Raw genomic sequence first — 18004 nt, forward strand, 5'->3', positions numbered from 1 at the left:
AACCTTGAAAAACAAAACCAAAAACAAATAAAATAAAATGAATCTATCATGAATCTCTTTCCTTCCCAATTAACCAATTTATCACATACTAACTATTTCTCAGGGATTCATAACTTACCATCACCATAATAATAATAATTATTATATTATTTATTTTATTTTATTATTTATTTATTACAGACAGAGAGAGGAAGAGAGAGTGTGTGAGAATGGTGCACGCCAGGGCCTCTAGCCCCTGCAAACGAACTCCAGGCGTATGTGCCACCATGTGCATCTGGCTTACATGGGACCTGGAGAATCAAGCCTGGGTCCTTAGGCTTCACAGGAAAGCACCTTAACTGCTAAGCCATCTCTCCAGCCCTATGATATTATTTCTGTGTGCATGGTTACAAAGGTTCTTATGCACAGGTACAAGTGCATATTTGGGGTCACCTTCATACAGATAGTAATATAAGAGGGAAACCCCACCCTCATCCTGCTTTTAAAGTGCTTAGGGTCTAAATGCCTCCTGATTAGGAGTAAGATCCACTCCTAATGATGTGTAAGTATGTAAAATTGGGCTGGAAAGATTAATTAGCGGTTAAGGCATTTGCCTGCATAAGCCAAGGGACCTCGGTTCAATTCCCCAGGTCCCAAGTAAGCCAGGTGCCCACAATGGAGCACGTGTCTGGAGTTCATTTGCAGTGGCTGGTGACCCTGGTGCTCTCATTCTCTCCCTCTCTCTCTCTCTCTCTCTCCCTCTGTGTGTGTCTGCCTCTTTCCCTCTCTCAAATAAATAATTTTCTTTTAAAAAAACCAGAATGTAAAATGCTTTATTAGAGGACTGGAGAGATGGTTGAGCAGTTAAGGCACTTAGCTGCAGAGCCTAACAACCTGAGTTCCATCCTCCAATACCCATGTAAAGACAGACGTACAAAATGGCCCACGCATCTGGAGCTTGTTTGCTGTGGCTACAGGCCCTGGCACACCCATTCACTCCCTCGCTCTTTCTCCCCCTATCTATCCTTGCAAAGAAAGAAATTTTTTAAAAGTATTTCTTACAAAAGCCTTAGAGCAATAATACAGAGCTGTCCGAAAGATGCTACTAATGTTCTCATCTGGCAGGTCATTGTCAACCAGCCACAGTAGGCACTCTTCCAGGAAAAAGACTTCCTTGTGACCAGCCTTGACCTTTGCCCTGCTTTTCTAGTCTATTTAAATACCCAGTACCCTTGTGACCACACTGCCCTTATGGTTGTGAATAAATAAAACAAAGCAAAAAAAAAAAACCTGGAAGTTTTTTTTTTTTTTTTTTTTTTTTGAGATAGGGTCTCACTCTAACCTAGGCTGACCTGGGTTATGTAGTCTCAGAGTGGCCTCTCAGGGTTATGTAGTCTCACTATGTAGCCTCAGGGTGGCCTCGAACTTACAAGGATCCTCCTACCTCTGCCTCCCAAGTGCTGGGATTAAAGGCGTGCGCCACCACGCCTAGATGGAAGGATATTGTTAAAAATTCCTGTGTGACTTAATTTGAAGAAGGTGTTCAATTCTGGCTTAGACTCAACAGAAGGAACCATCACAAGGTCATATTTTATCTTTGGAAGACAGTGGGACAAATCGGACCCTGGGGAGAGAAAGAAAGTGCTGCCTGCTGTGGAGGAATGAGGGGGCCAGAGAGGTCTGCAGGACACCCTGGAGCCCTGCAGGAAGGGCAGGAGTTGGTATGAGTGAGATAGAAAGACATGGGCCAAGGGTACCTGTTGCTGGGCACTGACAAGACCAGCATATTGAGTGGCAGGAGGAGAGCCCAGCTCAAGGCCGGCGTGGCACAGGCGTTAAGTACTTTGGTTGCAATCCTCTATACTAGCTTTGAACCCTAACTCCTCTAATTATGGGCCTTGTGAGCTGAAGCAATTTACCTACCTCTCGGAGCCTCTGCTTCTCTGAAGATCATAATACGTTCCTTCTGTAAAGCCCTTAGAAAACTACTCTGTAATTGTCAACTCATTAGCAGGCCAAGACGGAAACCAAAGCAAACTATTAAGTCAAAGTATTTGTTCTTGTACTCTGCGCTGTTTCCCATGTTAACTAAAACTCAGAAACAGTTTGCCCACTAATTAAGGAAGAGTCAAAGCAATTTGTCCACTTGATAATGTGCTACAGTTGAGGCACTTTAATAGTGAAGGCTATGAGGCAATTTGGTGCTGGTTGGTTTTAGGGTCAGGAGAGACAGGAAGCATAGTCAACAGTGTGAAGTATCACAGGACTAACAGCTAAAATAAGTGGAATAGACTAGAAGAGATTGTAAATTCATGTATGACAAGGTGGCCTCGTAGACCAAGAAAGAGTTATGGGATAGATGGGGCCTAAAAGAATGACTGAAACTCAGGCTGGAGAGATGGCTTAGCAGTTAAGGCACTTGCCTGCAAAGTCAAAGGACCTGGGATTGATTCCCCAGGACCCACGTGAGCCAGATGCACCAGGTGGCGCATGCATCTGGAGTTTGTTTGCAGTGGCTGGAGGCCCTGGTGTGCCCATTCTCTCTCTGTGTCTCTCTGCTTGTTTCTCTCTGAGAAATAAATTAATTAATTAAAGGATGGGTGAAATTCATGTCACGGATGGAATAATGACCCATTTCATGCAGAGAACATAGAGAAAACTGCCTTTGTGGAGGGAGAAATGCTCCAGGAACAGCTTGGGATCCAGCGGGCTCAGGCATAGGCTTCATGGCCGGACAAAGTTACAAGTTGGACTTAAGAGAGCCAATGGTCAGGCTGAGGGGTTTGAACTATATGCCATAACAGGGTTTTTTGTTTGTTTGTTTTTTCGAGGTAGGGTCTCACTCTGATCCAGGCTGACCTGGAATAAACTATGTAGTCTCAGGGTGGCCTCGAACTCACACGGTGATCCTCCTCCCTCTGCCTCCCGAGTGCCCACACCATAACGTTTTTTTCTGGGGGGCAGGGGGTGTAAGGCAGTCAGTCTGGCTGTGCTGCCCGGGCTGCCCTGGAACACCTGTACACCTTCCACCCTCCCTGAGCCTCCCAAGAACCTCCACTAGCAGCGTCCGGCTGCTTGTAAGCCTTTGAAAAGTGTTTCAAGAAGAACTGGTTTACTACTGAAAAGCAGTGGGCCTGTCCTAAGGAGATAAGAGACATGCACAGGTGAGACTTGGAAGCAAGGGCCTGATAGAAAATACTTAGGACGTTGCACTATTTCTTCCTCCTGTTTTTTGGAATCTCGTGATTTTCTCATTCTGCCTTGCCCCACTCGCCTTCCCAGTTGTTTTCCAAGTTATTTTCTTCCTGTACTGTTACAGACGTCTATGTTCGTTAACTTCTCATTGCTGGCACAAAACACCTGGCCACAAGCAGCTTATGGAGGGAAAGGGTTTATTTCTGGCTCACGGTTCAAGCATGGGAAGAGGGCGCTGCATCACATCTTCCTTTCTGCAGAGTTCAAGTGGAAGCTCATGGGCTCGAACATCCCGAGGCCTGCCCCTCAGTGACACCCCCTTCTCCACCGCCCAAAGGCTTAATCACAAACACATGAACCTTACGGGGTACATTTCACACCCAAACCTCCACAACCCTCTTTGTTTATTTCTGCTAACTCAGAGCTCTTCGCTCTTTCTCCTGCCCCCTTTTGTAGGTGCTGGGGACCTGCACCTGCCTTAATGGCCAGCATGATGGAAGGGCATTTGCTGGGGAACAAGACGAGGACCCCTAAGAAAACGACCTTTGCCTCCCATGACTGCCCTCCCGCACTGCCCCCTCGGCTATGGTGGGGCCTGAATTACTTCTCAAAACCCAAGGACCGGGAGGTGGGTGCTTCCATCTCCAGAGTGCCTCCCGTCTTCCACTTTAACCCAAAGCACTTGGAGCGCCTCAAGGACCAGTACCTGAAAAACGCTGCAGCCAGCCTGTCCTTCTCTCAGGAGGTGGGCTGGCAGAGGGGGCTGCCCAGCATGCCCTACAACCAGTACAACTTTGACCACCTGTACTGCGCCGAGGGCATCATGCCGCCGCCTCCCCGGCTCAGGGAGCCCCGCGCTCAGAAGCCCCGGGGCCCAAAGCCTTTCTCGGGTCTCTTAGTGGAAGACGTCAGCCAGGCTGCAAAGCGAGCAAGCCCGGCCAAGTGGCTCAAGAAACCCAAGCCCGAGAGCAAGCGCCGCAAATCGGTGCGCATCTGCATCAGGCGCCAGGATAGGAAAGCAGACGTCCTGGACGTCCCGCCCTCGCCCGACGAGAGCCTGGAGGAGAGGGAGACCTGGCTCCCCGCGGCGGAGAAGGAGGCGCGGGCCTGGGAGGCCATGGTGCTGGAGAAGCTGGACCGGCGCACGGCCCGCTGGATCCAGAGAAAGCACCCCGGGAAGACGCCCCTGTCGCCCAACAAGTGGCAGAACTTCCTGCGCCAGCAGTACGACTGGAGCCACATCCGGGACGAGCTCACCTCGGCCAGCGACCTGGAGCTGCTGAAGCAGCTGGAGGCCGAGGAGCAGGCCGAGCTCGCGGGGCCCAGCGTCACCCCGCGCCCGGAGGAGACCAAGAGGCCCGAGCTGCTGCTTCCCGTTTACTATAGGTAGGCTGGCTCTGCGGCACGTGCGCCTCGAGGAAGCTCCTGGTCCCCCTTCAAGACTCCCAAGCAGGTTCGCGCTCCCTACTGGATTGCAACTTATTATTTGCTTGCTGTTTTTTCCAGGTAGGGTCTTGCTCTAGCTAGCCCAGGCTAACCTGGAATTCACCATGTAGTCTCAGGCTGGCCTAGAACTCAACGGTGATCCTCCTAACCTCAGCCTCCCAAAGGTGTGCGCCACCACGCCTGGATTTATTATTATTTTATTTATTTTCAGACAGAGAGAGAGGGAGAGCACACACCAGGGCTTCTAGCCACTGCAAATGAACTCCAGATGCATGTGCCACCTTGGGCATCTGGTTTACATGGGTACTAAGGAATCAAACCTGGGTCCTCAGGCTTTGCAGGCAACCCCTAAGCCATCTCTCTACCCCCACCCTTTTAAAAAAATATTTTATTTATTTGCAAGGATGGTGGGGTTGCGGAGAGAAATAAACTCTGGAAACCCCAGGGCCTCTTGCCACTGCATATGAACTCTAGACACATGTGCCACTTTATGCATCCGGTTTTGAGTGGGTACTGGGGATCGACTCAGGCCGCCAGTCTTTGCAAGTAAATGCCTTTAACCGCTGAGCCATCTCTCCAGCCATTATTTTATTTTTAAAATTTAATTAAATTAATTAATTTATTTGACAGAGAAAGTGGGAGACAGAGAGAGAGAATGGGGGCACCAGGACCTCTAGCCACTGCAAAGGAACTCCAGATGCATGTGCCCCCTTGTGCATCTGGCTAACGTGGGTCCTGGGGAACCAAACCTGTGTCCTTTGGCATTGCAGGCAAATGCCTTAACCGCTAAGCAATCCCTCCAGCCCCATTATTTTTATTTTTTAAGAGAGAGAGAGAATTGGTGCACCAGGGGCAGAGCCACTGCAATCGAAGTCCAGATGCTTGGGGTCACCTTTGGGTGTCTGGCTTAGGTAGGACCTGGAGAGAGAATTAACATGGGTCCTTGGGCTTTGCAGGTAAGCACTTTAGCCACTAAGCCATCTCTCCAGCCCTATTATTATTATTTTGTGGTACTGGGCATCAAATCCATCTCCATACACATGGTAGACATACAGTGGTGACATCTCTGCCCACACTCCTTATTTCAGAATGCATTTTCCCATCAGTCTCGTGTTCTCTCTCACCAAGTCTACTCTGTACAGTATAAAGAAAAACAAAAACAAAAACCTCTTCACATCCACATTCTGAGTTGAACATTTCTAAATTATTCCTTCATTTGTTTCTGTGTGACATATTTGTGCCGTGCATGCACCAATTTACATCTGGATTTACATGGATATTAGACAATTGAGTTTTGGCCAATAATAGACTTTACAAACGAGAGTTTTCAACCACTGAGCCCTCCTTCACAGCCCCTGGACAACTTCTTTTGTAAAGGCCTTCCCTGTGCAGGGTAGGATGTTAGCAGCATCCCTGGCCTCTCGCCACTAGTTGCCAGGTGCTCCCTCAGTTGTGACAACCAAAGATGTCTCAGACACTGCAAGAGGTGTGTGAGGGACAAACCCACCTACAATTCAGAGTCACTGCCTTAAAGGGCTCTTGGTTCTCAGCCTTCCCCAGCAGACTGAGCTCTTAGACTGTTAATCCATTTACTAGCCCACACGCCAAGAAATGCATCCATGGCAACAGTGAGGAAGGCAGACAGCTCATAGCACTGACATTTGCTTCTGCCTCACTTTGCATAAGAAACCTGTGTGACATGCTCCCTCCAGACACAAAATGGCCTGGATATCCATGGCCTCACAGTGCCTGATACTACCTACACAAGACCATCATAAGAGGAGGAAAAGATCAAGACATCAAAAGTAAAAGAGAGACTGATTGAGATGGGGAGGGGGTATGATGGAGAGTGGAGTTTCAAAGGGGCAAGTGAGGGGAAGGAGGGTATCACCATGGGGTATTTTTTATAATCATGGAAGTTGTTAATAAAAAAACAAAAATAAATAAAAAATAAAAAAAAGAAGTCTGTGTGTCCCTAACCCAAAATGCAACCAGAGGAAGGGCAGAGAACTAAGCAACCCATGAGGAGAAGATGACCAGGTTTCTCAGATTGCATCCTTCTCATATATCGCTAGTGTGAAGACTTATAATGTCCTTGGTTTCCAAAAGGGAACTAAAATAAATGGAAACTATTCATTTATTGGAAATATAAATTGCATTTTTGCTACTTCAAATAGTCTAAAAAGTGCTTTTAATGGAATATAATATAAAAGAACAGGCCCTGTGACTACAGAGTGAATTCCAGGTCAGCCTGGGCTAGACTGAGATCTTACCTTGAAAAACCAAAAAAAAAAAAAAAGGACAGGCATGTACCTTTAAAGAGCTTATTGCCTGTGTGTTCACCCTCTGGATACACATTAAATACCTACACCTATACTAGACACACTGAGGTCACGTAGGAGGTCCCTGCAACCTTGGAAGGAACCAATATTAAGAAAGGGCTGCCAGGGGAACTGGGGAAATGGCTTAGCAGTTACAGCATTTGCCTGCAAAACCTAAGGACCTGGGTTAGGTTCCCCAGGACCCACATAAGCCAGATGCACAAGGGGGCACATATGTCTGGAGTTCATTTGCAGAGCTTGGAGGCCCTGGCGTGCCCATTCTCTCTTTCTGTTTCTTTCTCTCTCATAAATAAATAAAATTTTTTTTTTAAAAAAAAAGGGGGCTACCAGGGACTGGAGAGATGGCATAGCACTTAAGGCGCTTACCTGAGAAGCCTAAGGACCTATTTTCTATTCTCCAGATCCCATGTAAGCTGGATGCACAAAGGTGAGGCAAGTGCAAGGTCACACATGCCCACTAGGTGGCACACGTGTCTGGAGTTTGATTGCAGTGGCTGAGGCCCTAACAAGAAATTCTCTCTCTTTCTCTCTCTGTCTCAAATAAATTTAAAATTAAAAAAAAAAAAAAGGAAAGGAGAAGAGAGGAGAGGAAAGGAAAAGAGAGGAAAGGAGCCAGACATGGTGCGTGCCTTTAATCCCAGCACTTGGGAAGCAGAGGTAGGAGGATTGCCATGAGTTCAAGGCCACCCTGAGACTACATAGTGAATTCCAGGTCAGCCTGAGCTAGGGGGTTAGGGTGAAATCCTACCTTGAAAGAAAAGGGGCTGGAGGAATGGCTTAGCAGTTAAGGCGTTTGCCTGCAAGGCCAAAGGACCCAGGTTTTACTCCCCAGCACCCATGTTAGCCAGATGCACAAGGGGCCACACGCGTCTGGAGTTTGTTTGCAGTGACTGGAGGCTCTGGTATGCCCATTCTCTCTCTGTCTCTCCCCTTCCCTCTTCCTCTACTAAATAAATAAATAAATAAAAATCAAATATTTTTTTTTAAAAAATGGAAAAGAAAAAGGAAAGAGGGAAGGGATAGAAAGGTAGGAAGGAAAGTGATCGAAGGGTGGAGGAAGGGAAGGTGTTGCAGTCTGGGTCGCATTGCACCTAACCAAGAGCAGCTTCTGGGAAAAAGAGGTTTATTTGGCTTACAGGCTTGAGGGGAAGCTTCACGATGGCAGGGGAAAACGATGGCATGAGCAGAGGGTGGACATCACCCCCTGGCCAACATAAGGTGGAACACAGCAACAGGAGGGTGTGCCAAACACTGGCATGGGGAAACTGGCTTTAATACCCATAAGCCCACCCCCAACAATACACTCCCTCCAGGAGGCATTAATTCCCAAATATCCATCAGCTGGGAACCTAGCATTCAGAACACCTAAGTTTATGGGGGACACCTGAATCAAACCACCACAGAAGGGAAACATGAGGGAGCGTGGCTCTCCTTCCATGCCGTCCAGCGGTTGCAGAAGATGAGGCTCCATCCATGAAGACACAGGGTAGCTGAATACAGGCCACTCCAGTGGCTCCATGTCCAACCAGCACCACGGGGATAACAGTTAGACACAGGGGTTCAGATGCTTGCAGGGGAGCTGAGCTTAACTGAGTTATGGTGATCATGGACCTAACTGAAAAGTGGGGGGGCAACCTCCTACTCTTTCCCCTTTTCCCTCTCACCGTGGTCAAGGTTACCTGGTTACTCCCCACAACAAGCACACGCAGTAGAAAGCGTACCTGGCAACAATATGACAGCCGAGGATATCTGCGAGGAGAGAAGCATCGTCCAGCCACCGAAGCGGAGCTGCTTCCGACGAGTGAACTCCCGAGCCGGCGAGTTTGCATACGCCACGGACAACGCCTTTGAGCAGGAGATTTACTTTGGTAACGGCGCTGGGCTCTGTGTGCGGTACAGGGACGAACACGGGCCAGGGAGGTGAGAGCGGCTGGGGAACATGCACAGGCAGGTGTGGTGACCAGAGGCCCTGTATGTCCTGGGTGTCCATGGTACTAGCACGGGAACTGAGGCAGTTGTATCTGGTGGGGAGCAAGCAGTTCGCTGGTCAGCAAGATTATCCACCCTTTTCCCTTTCTTCACTTTGAGATCTTCCCTCCCCATTGACCTATTGTGTTCTGGGGAGAGGGGAAAAAAAAAAAAACAGACTTTGAATTTGACAGATTTGGGTTTGAATCCTGGCTCAGCCCCTTCTTTGTAACCTTCATCAAATTATGTAATCCCCTCAGTTTTGGAATGATACTGTACTTGTAGAGCAATGTTAACAAAACGCACTTTAAACCAGGCGTGGTGGCGCACACCTTTAATCCCAGCGCTCGGGAGGCAGAGGTAGGAGGATCACTGTGAGTTTGAGGCCACCCTGAGACTCCATAGGTCAGCCTGGGCTAGAGTGAGACCCTACTTCAAAAAACCAAAAAAAAAAAAAAAAAAATGCACTTTAAGTATAGCAGATGTGAAAGCATCGGCATGCTTCTTGCCCAGTGCCTAGCGCACAGGGGTGCTCCGGACATGTCCACTTCCTCCCCTTCCAGAACCCTGCTATTCCACCAATGCCTGGTCCTTCACAACACATGTTCAAGGCTGTATGTTCCAAGCGGTTCCTTCTTTACTACCCCCATCTTGTTTTATAATTGTTGTCTGTTGGGTCTTTTGAGAGAGTTTAATAAAACTAGACTAAGGAATCATGATTTTACTGTCCAGCTTTTCAGACAGGACAAATGCCTACATATTAGACAGGTCCTGCCATCCCAGGCCTCTAGGAGGCTTCTCCTGGACACTACCAGCGGTGACAACAGTCACCTTCAAAGGATGCCTCACAGCATGGGAATCTTGGGTTCTAGGGCTTAAATTAGGGTAAAAGAAAATTAGGGCTGGTCAGCAAAACTCAGAAAGAGAGGAAAAGAGGGAGGAACCAGGGGCTTAGTGTATCTTTCCTTACAGATAAAGTCAAGATCATCCACAAGATTGGCGCGAGGAGGGACCAGATTTTCCTGGAAAATCTCAATCAGTACAAAAAGCACCTATCTAAGGTCTTCCCTGAAACTGCAGAAAAGTGGAGCTCTCAGCCTGTTCCTGAAGCACGTAAGTAGATATGATAGTAATGACAGAAGTGAGGCTACAGTTGGGGCTGGAGAGATGGCTTAGCGGTTAAGTGGTTGCCTGCAAAGCCTAAGAGACCCAGATTCAATTCCCCAGTACCCATGTAAGCCAGATGCCCGTGGTGGCACATGTGTCTAGAGTTCATTTGCAGTGGCTGGATGCCCTGGTGCGTCTGTTCTCTCTCTCTCTCTGCCTCTCTGTCTCTCTTTCTGTCACATCACACACACACACTTTTTCTCTCAGAATGGATAAATAATTTTTTTTAAAAAAAGTCATCTCACAACTCTATAAAATACTAATTTACTAATTTCAACTAGGAAGAGCCTTGGTGAAAGATACATTCATTTGGAATCAGATATAACATGTATAGCCAAGTGGTTTAAGGTCAATAATTATCAATAAGACAGGGCTCATCTTAGCGCATCCATGGAAGCACATCAAACTCCTTACTCACCACCACTCTGCCCTCTTGGGTTGTTCTGCCCGCCCACTTCCATACTCATGACCATGGTGGCAGGCCCTAGGGTCTTCCTTTGTTGTAAATTTCTGTTTCTTACGTATACTGTTCATGTTGTAACACGAAAGGTAGAGGGGAGGGAGATGACCACTCTCTAAGTCAATGTCTCCATTCCTCATGACTTTTCTTTGCCATATCACTGTTCAGATGGGCCCTGGGGTTGTTGCTCAGTAGTACAGCACCCGTCCAGCATATGCCAGGCCCTGGGTTCCATCCTTGCCACCACAAAACAACAACAAGCTTTCTTTTTTTAAAAATATTTTTTGTTCATTTTTTATTTATTTATTTGAGAGCGACAGACATAGAGAGAAAGACAGATAGAGGGAGAGAGAGAATGGGCGCGCCAGGGCTTCCAGCCTCTGCAAACGAACTCCAGATGCGTGCGCCCCCTTGTGCATCTGGCTAACATGGGACCTGGGGAACCGAGCCTCGAATTGGGGTCCTTAGGCTTCACAGGCAAGCGCTTAACCGCTAAGCCATCTCTCCAGCCCAACAAGCTTTCTTTTGTCTTGGTGTTAGGAATGGGATGGTGGTAGCTGGGGGCCACTGTGTGGTGACCTTGGGAAGTCAGGTGAGACCTCACGCTGCATGTCACACAGCTTGTAGGCCCAAGAAAGGAGCCCTGCGCTGGACTGCCCTGCCCAGCCCAGTCAAGAATCTGCTGCTGCAGATATGTGAGGAAGACGTGCCCATCAAGACCAGGAGAGTGAAGAAGCAGGCGCAAGTCCCGAAGGAGGACGACGTGACTTGGGAGCTGGTGGTTCTGCGCAGGATGCTGCAGGAGTGGAAGACGGCCTGGGCCCTCAGTGAGTGAAAGGGGACCCGAGATAAGTGTGCAGGTTTGTGAGTGAGGGGGTCTCTCCTTGCACTAGTGTGTCCCCAGTCTTTGAAAATCTACCCTGCTGTTGTGAAAATGTAAAAGGCTGGTTACCTCACCAAAGCTGAGCTAGATAAGAGCCTTTCACATCATAGATGTTCTATGAATCTAGTTATATATCCATCCAGATTTCTTTCTTTTTTTAAATTTTGGTTTCTCAAGGTAGGGTCTCGCTCTAGCCCAGGTTGACCTGGAATTCACTATGTAGGCTCAGGCTGGCCTCAAACTCACAGTGATCCTATCCCTGCCTCCCTAGTGCTGGTAGTAAAGGTGTATACCACCACACTCTACTCTAAAAATGTTTTTATTTATTCATTTATTTGCAAGCAGAGGAAGATAGAAGAGAGACAGAGAGAATGGGCATGCCTGGGCCTCCAGCCGCTGCAAGTGAACTCCAGATGCTGGTGCCACTTTGTGTATCTGGTTTTATGTTGATACTGGGGAAGTGAGTTCCAGTCATTAGGTTCTGCAGGCAAACGCTTTAACTGCTGAGCCTTCTCTCCAGCCCCACATTCTTTTTTGCGTGGATAGGTATTAAAGTTCAGTAATATGTGGAAGCTTACTACTCCAAGAAATCTTCAGTTAGGGATCTTGTCTTACTGATGTCTGAAATGGACTCAATAAATGATGCATGAGGGGAAAGAAAAGATACAGGCTTTGGACAGGCAGGTAAGTAAAGAAACTGCGGGTGACGGTAGAGTTAACAGCTTCAACTGTGGGGATGGAGATTACCATGTGTGTACTTTTTCTTCAAAGATATTCAAATAGAAGGTTGAGCACCCAGGACAGAGTAACTGCCTACCAAGGACAGTTGGAAGCTTCTGTGTTTGAGAAGTAAAGGGCTGCCAGTTCTTGCAAACTCCAGAGACTCGTTTAGTTACTGCAGGAGAAATGACCCAGTAGGTAAAATGGTTTGGGCAACAAAAAAGGTTGAAAGCCAGGTGTGGTGGCTCACGCCTTTAATCCTAGCACTCAGGAGGCAGAAGTGGAAGGGTTGTCATGAGTTCAAGGCCACCCTGGGGCTACATAGTGAATTCCAGGTTAGCCTGGGCTAGAGTGAGACCCTATCTCAGAAAAACAAACAACAACAGCAAAAAAAAAAAAAAAAAAAAAGAAAAGAAAAAAAGAAAAAGAAAAGAAAGAAAAGAAAAAGAAAAAGAAAGGAAGAAAGAAAAAAAAAAGAAAGTACTCAAAAAAGCACATGCAACTAGTTGATCGCAGAAAGAAAAGTTTTGTCCCTGCAGAGCACTTGTCTAGCATGGGTGACATTCTGGGTTCCATCACCATGGCCAGGAAACAAAACAAAACAAAAACTCATTAAACCCTTGTCATCTTGCCAGACATTATGCTAAACACACTCTCTCTGTCTGTTGACCACACTTAGCCTTCAAAATAACTCAACAGGGTAAATTCTAGTGTTATTCCTATTACAAACAGGAAGTGTCGGGCTCAGAGGGGATCAGTCACTAGGGATGCCTGACAGCCAGCATGCTTAACTCTTATGCATTTGCTTTTGTTTTGTGTCACCCAGTCTGGTCTCGAACTTAGGAGCCTGTGATCCTCCTGCCTTAGCCTCGCAGGAAACTGGCACTCTGTGTGTGTGCGCCTTAGCCAGCTAACCGTGGTATTTTTTTTTAAATTAATTATTTATTTATTTGAGAGTGACAGACACAGAGAGAAGGACAGATAGAGGGAGAAAGAGAGAATGGGCGCGCCAGGGCTTCCAGTCTCTGCAAACGAACTCCAGACGCGTGCGCCCCCTTGTGCATCTGGCTAACGTGGGACCTGGGGAACCGAGCCTCGAACCGGGGTCCTTAGGCTTCACAGGCAAGCGTTTAACCGCTAAGCCATCTCTCCAGCCCTAACTGTGGTATTTTATTGTCCTGTTTATTTTCCATATTTTGACCGTGGAAAGTTATTTAAGCAAAGAAGAATGGACATAGAATGAAATGAAGGGAAATTACTAGAGAAATATATGAGTCGCCACAGAAATAGCTTCCCTGGGCTGGGGAGATGGTTCAGTGGTAAAAGGCACTTGCTTGGAAGGCCTGATAGCCTGAGTTCACTTGCCAGGTACCCACAAAAAACCAAATGCACAAAGTGGCACGTGTGTCTGGAGTTCATTTATAGGGGCACTAGGCTCTGGTATGCCTAGTCTCATTCTCTTCCTGTCTGTCTGTCTGTCTCTCTGTCCTTGAAAAAAATAAGTAAGTTAACAATTAAAAAAGTAAACCCCAGCACTCGGGAGGCAGAGGTAGGAGGATCACCGTGAATTCGAGGCCACCCTGAGACTATACAGTGAATTCCAGGTCAGCCTGAGCTAGAGTGAGACCCTACCTTGAAAAACCTAAATAAATAAATAAATAAAATAAACATAAAAAATAAATAACTTCCCTAAGAAATCCCTCTCTGAATCATGTTTTTTTTGTTGTTGTTGTTGTTTTTTGTTTTTTTTTTCTGGTTTTTCAAGGTAGGGTCTCACTCTAGCCCAGGCTGACCTAGAATTCACTATGTAGTCTCAACGTGGCCTCGAACTCATGGCGATCCTCTACCTCTGCCTCCCGAGTGCTGGGATTAAAGGTGTGCGCCACCACACCCAGTTTGAATCATTTATTCTTTAGAGCTAAGGTTTAACTTGAATTATCGTAGGGAAAGGGACTTCTTGTCACCTGAATATAGCACAGTATTTGCCGTAACCAGCTGGTTTCTCTCCACTTTTCCTTCCTATGACAAAGTCATCGAATGGCACCACGAGACAGTGGAGAATCTCATGCGGGGATTAGTAAGCATGTATGACGACATTCGGGTCCAAGCCATCGTCACATGTGCCACGGCTGCTTTAGAACGGCCCCGGATTGCCACTAGCCAGGAGGACTCAGGTGAGAGTAGAACAGAACATTGTGCTCTGGAACATTGTGCAATTCAAAAAAACCACAGAATATATGAACACCAGGCAGGAGCTTACCTGAAGTGATTTTCTGAGGCCCAGAGACTGGCCTGGACACCCCAGCATATCACAAGAGAGAAGAGACTGAGCTGAATTCTAGGCCAGTCCTGAGTGTTGAGCCTCAGTCCCTCAGCAAGCTAAGCACCCACGCCCACGTTCTATCCGCAGAGCTTTTAGGTGTTGCTGTTGTTTGTTTTCGAGATAGAGTCTCTAGTCCAGGCTGACCTGAAACTCGCTCTGTAGTCTCAGGCTGGCCTTGAGCTCACAGTGATCTTCCTACCTTAGCCTCCCAAGGCTAAGAATAAAGGCACGTGTGCAACTACCCACGGCACCCAGGGCTTTTTGTACCACCTTCTTCTATCCCCTTTTGTTTGCTCAGTAGCTCTCTCTCTCTCTCTATCTGCCTCTTTCTCTCTCTGTCACTCTCAAGTAAATAAATAAAAGTGAACAAATTTTTTTTTAAAAAGAGAGAGAGAGAGAGAAAAAGAGAGAATGGGCACACCAGATCCTCTAGCCACTGCAAACAAACTCCAGACACATGTGCCCCCTTGTGCATCTGGCTTACTTGGGTCCTGGGGAATCAAACCTGGGTCCTTTGGCTTTGCAAGCAAGCACCTAAACCTCTAAGCCATCTCTCCAGCCCTAGATTTTGGTTTCTTGATAGCTCATCAAAGAAAGTTACCTTAATATTAGTTTTTGAAATGCTTAATTGACTTCCATCAATTAAATATATATTATATAGTACATAGAGATTGAGCTATGCCCTATCTGAAATGCTTGAGACTAGAAGTCTTTGGATTTTTTTTCAGAGTTTGAAATATTACAATATATAATGAGTTATCTTAGATGAAACCCAAGTCTAAACATGAAATTCATTTGTGTTTCATGTATAGCTTATCCACATAGCTTGAAGGTAGGGTTATACATCATTTTTAGTGTGCCTTCCTTGTGACTGAAACCTACCACCTGAGGACAGGTGTGGAAGTTTCCACTTGTGTTGTGATATCAGCCCTTAGAGTTTAGGATTTGGGGCCAGGCATGGTGGCACACACCTTTAATCCCACCACTTGGGAGGCTGAGGAAGGAGGATCACTATGAGCTCTAGTTCTGGGACTACAGAGTGAGTTCCAGGTCAGCCTGAACTAGAGTAAAGCCTACCTCGGAAAAAAAAAAACAGCAAAAAGTTTAGGAATTTGGGTCATTTTGAATTTTGATATCAAGGGTGCTCAATCCATACATACTCTGTCCTTAACAGATGACATATTGGCCCAAAGCATTCGTATAAAGGACAGTTGAGTAGGGTGTGGGGGTGCAGGCCTGTATATCCCAGCACTTGGGAGATAGACACAACAATAGATCACGTTTAAGACCATCCTCTGCTACATGATCAAGTTCAAGGCCAGCCTGAGCTACATGAGATCATCTCAAAACAAACCAAAAAAGATAAATTAGAAATCCTAAAATCTGGACTGGAGAGATGGTTTAGAGGTTATGGGATTTGCCTGCCAAAGCCAAAGGATCCCGATTCAATTCCCCAGGACCTACGTAAGCCAGATGCACAAGGGGGTGTATACATCTATAGTTTGCTTTCAACGGCTGAAGGCCCCTAGTGTGCCCATTCTCTTCTCTCCCTCTTCCTCTCTCTTAATAAATAAATAATTAAAATAAAAACACTCCAGGGGCTGGAGAGATGGCTTAGCAGTTAAAGCACTTGCCTGCAAAGCCAAAGGACCTAGGTTCAATTAATTCCCCAGGACCCACATAAGCCAGATACACAAGGTGGCTCATGCATCTGGAGTTCGTTTGCAGCACCTGGAGGCCCTGGAGTGCCCGTTCTCTCTTTCTCTTTTTCTCTCTCTCTCTCTCTCTCTGCCTTTCTCTTTAAACTTAATTAATTAATTAATTTAAAAAACCACTTCAGCACTGGAAAGACTATGAGTAACTCATAAATGCCGGAGATACCAGTTGTGGACCAGAGAACTGCACCTGTGAAGGTCGAAGAGGTACGAGCACCTGTTTCCATAGCGAACACCGTGCTCCTGAACTGTCCGCAAAAACCTTGACAAGAATGCCCGACACTGCTGCCCCGTTGACCAACGGGCCCCGTCCTACATCCTAAAGAGTAGCGTCACATGTGGCCTGTGATAGTTTTGCAAAACTAAATGTTTAGAGTTGAACCAAATACCTGCTGATGGGTTTTGCAGTGATATCTACTTTGCCAAATTCAACCAGGGTTGAAAGACTGAATGAGGCAATTAATGAGGAAATGGCAAGGCACTACCCAAATATAATTGCTAACATAATATAAAGGCTCATGGGGTACGAGGGTTATTTTTGTCACTAAAGCTAATGATGGAGTCACCATAGCATAGCCGCAAAGCCTCCTCTTCAGCTCATACCTGAGGTCAGATGACAAAGGACTGGGAACTGGCACATTAGCACAGATAGGACTCTAATCCCCTGGGCATAAAATCCTGCCAATTGGAGAGGACAGCTGAACTGTGATGATTGGGGTTTTGTTTGTTTGCTTGTTTGTTTTTCAAGGTAGGGTCTTGCTCTAGCCCAGGCTGACCTGGAATTCACTCTGTAGTCTCAGGGTGGCCTCGCACCCATGGTGATCCTCCCACCTCTGCCTCCAGAGTGCTGGGATTAAAGGCGTGCGCCACCACGCCAGACCTGAACTGTAATGCTATGAAGTAAGCCACCAAGACCGAGGCAGGCCAGCATATAGTCTTGGGAAGAAGCAACTTGAGAAAAAAAGAAAGGGATGGTTGGTTCTACAACACGCCACACATCACTCTTACTTGGTTCCCTTTTGATCACAGACGAGGTTGTGAAAGAGCCATTAATTCAGGATTTGCCAGAGGCTCTACTTCCCGCTCTGGAGGCTGCGCTATATGACAAGAATGCCAATGTGAGGATGGCAGCTGCAGTATGCCAATATGCCATACAGTCACATAATCCCATTGCCCAGGACATCATGCAGACTGCCCTCGTGAAGGGTGAGTAAACTCCCGGTTACCTCTGGCAACACAGGATGATAAGGAGGTTAAATCACCACCCGTTTCCCAGCGCCTTCCTCTTCACTGTCATGCCCAGATGTCTGCTGCGTCGGGGTTGGGGTTGTTCTTCCTACGTACTTTAATAAAACATAGGTGCATCAGAGGAACCCTGCCCGAAACTGAGGGTTGCTATGTTCAGTAAAATAAGCCAGACACATAGACAGGTTCCATGCGTTTTCTCCCCTATGTGGAAGTTAAAGAGGCCAACCTGCATGAAGAGAGTGATTGCCAGAGGTTAGGGGTGGATGCAGGAAGGCTGGGCTTGCTCAGTGTGATGCTGCACTTATTGAAATACCTCTCTGAACCCTATTAATGTGTACAATTGATACATGTGAACCAACAATTTTAGGGCTAGAGATTTAGCTCAATAGTTGAGCACTTGCTTAGCATCTTCAAGGCCATAGGTTTGATCCTCCAGCACAAAAGGAAATAAACAATGGCTTCTTTTGTAACCTGATTTTTTTTTTCTTCGTTGAAAATATGATACAACAATATTAAGTACATTTTGAAAATTTGAAAATATCCTTCTCAACACATCTT

At 46.7% G+C, this 18004-nt stretch overlaps 1 protein-coding gene across 1 annotated transcript in view; it reads left to right on the plus strand.

Moving 5' to 3' along the window:
- Nucleotides 1–3664: 3664 nt before the first annotated feature.
- The window catches only part of Heatr4 (HEAT repeat containing 4), a 37078-nt gene continuing 22738 nt past the window's right edge, over nt 3665–18004 (plus strand). The window contains exons 1-6 of the mRNA XM_045155593.1: nt 3665–4560; nt 8637–8830; nt 9903–10043; nt 11178–11384; nt 14191–14334; nt 17243–17404. Of these exons, the coding sequence (XP_045011528.1) occupies nt 3665–4560; nt 8637–8830; nt 9903–10043; nt 11178–11384; nt 14191–14334; nt 17243–17404 (1744 nt within the window). The remainder of the gene's footprint in view (nt 4561–8636; nt 8831–9902; nt 10044–11177; nt 11385–14190; nt 14335–17242; nt 17405–18004) is intronic.

This window comes from Jaculus jaculus, chromosome 7 (genome assembly GCF_020740685.1).
Source record: "Jaculus jaculus isolate mJacJac1 chromosome 7, mJacJac1.mat.Y.cur, whole genome shotgun sequence".
Taxonomy (NCBI): Eukaryota; Metazoa; Chordata; class Mammalia; order Rodentia; family Dipodidae; genus Jaculus; species Jaculus jaculus.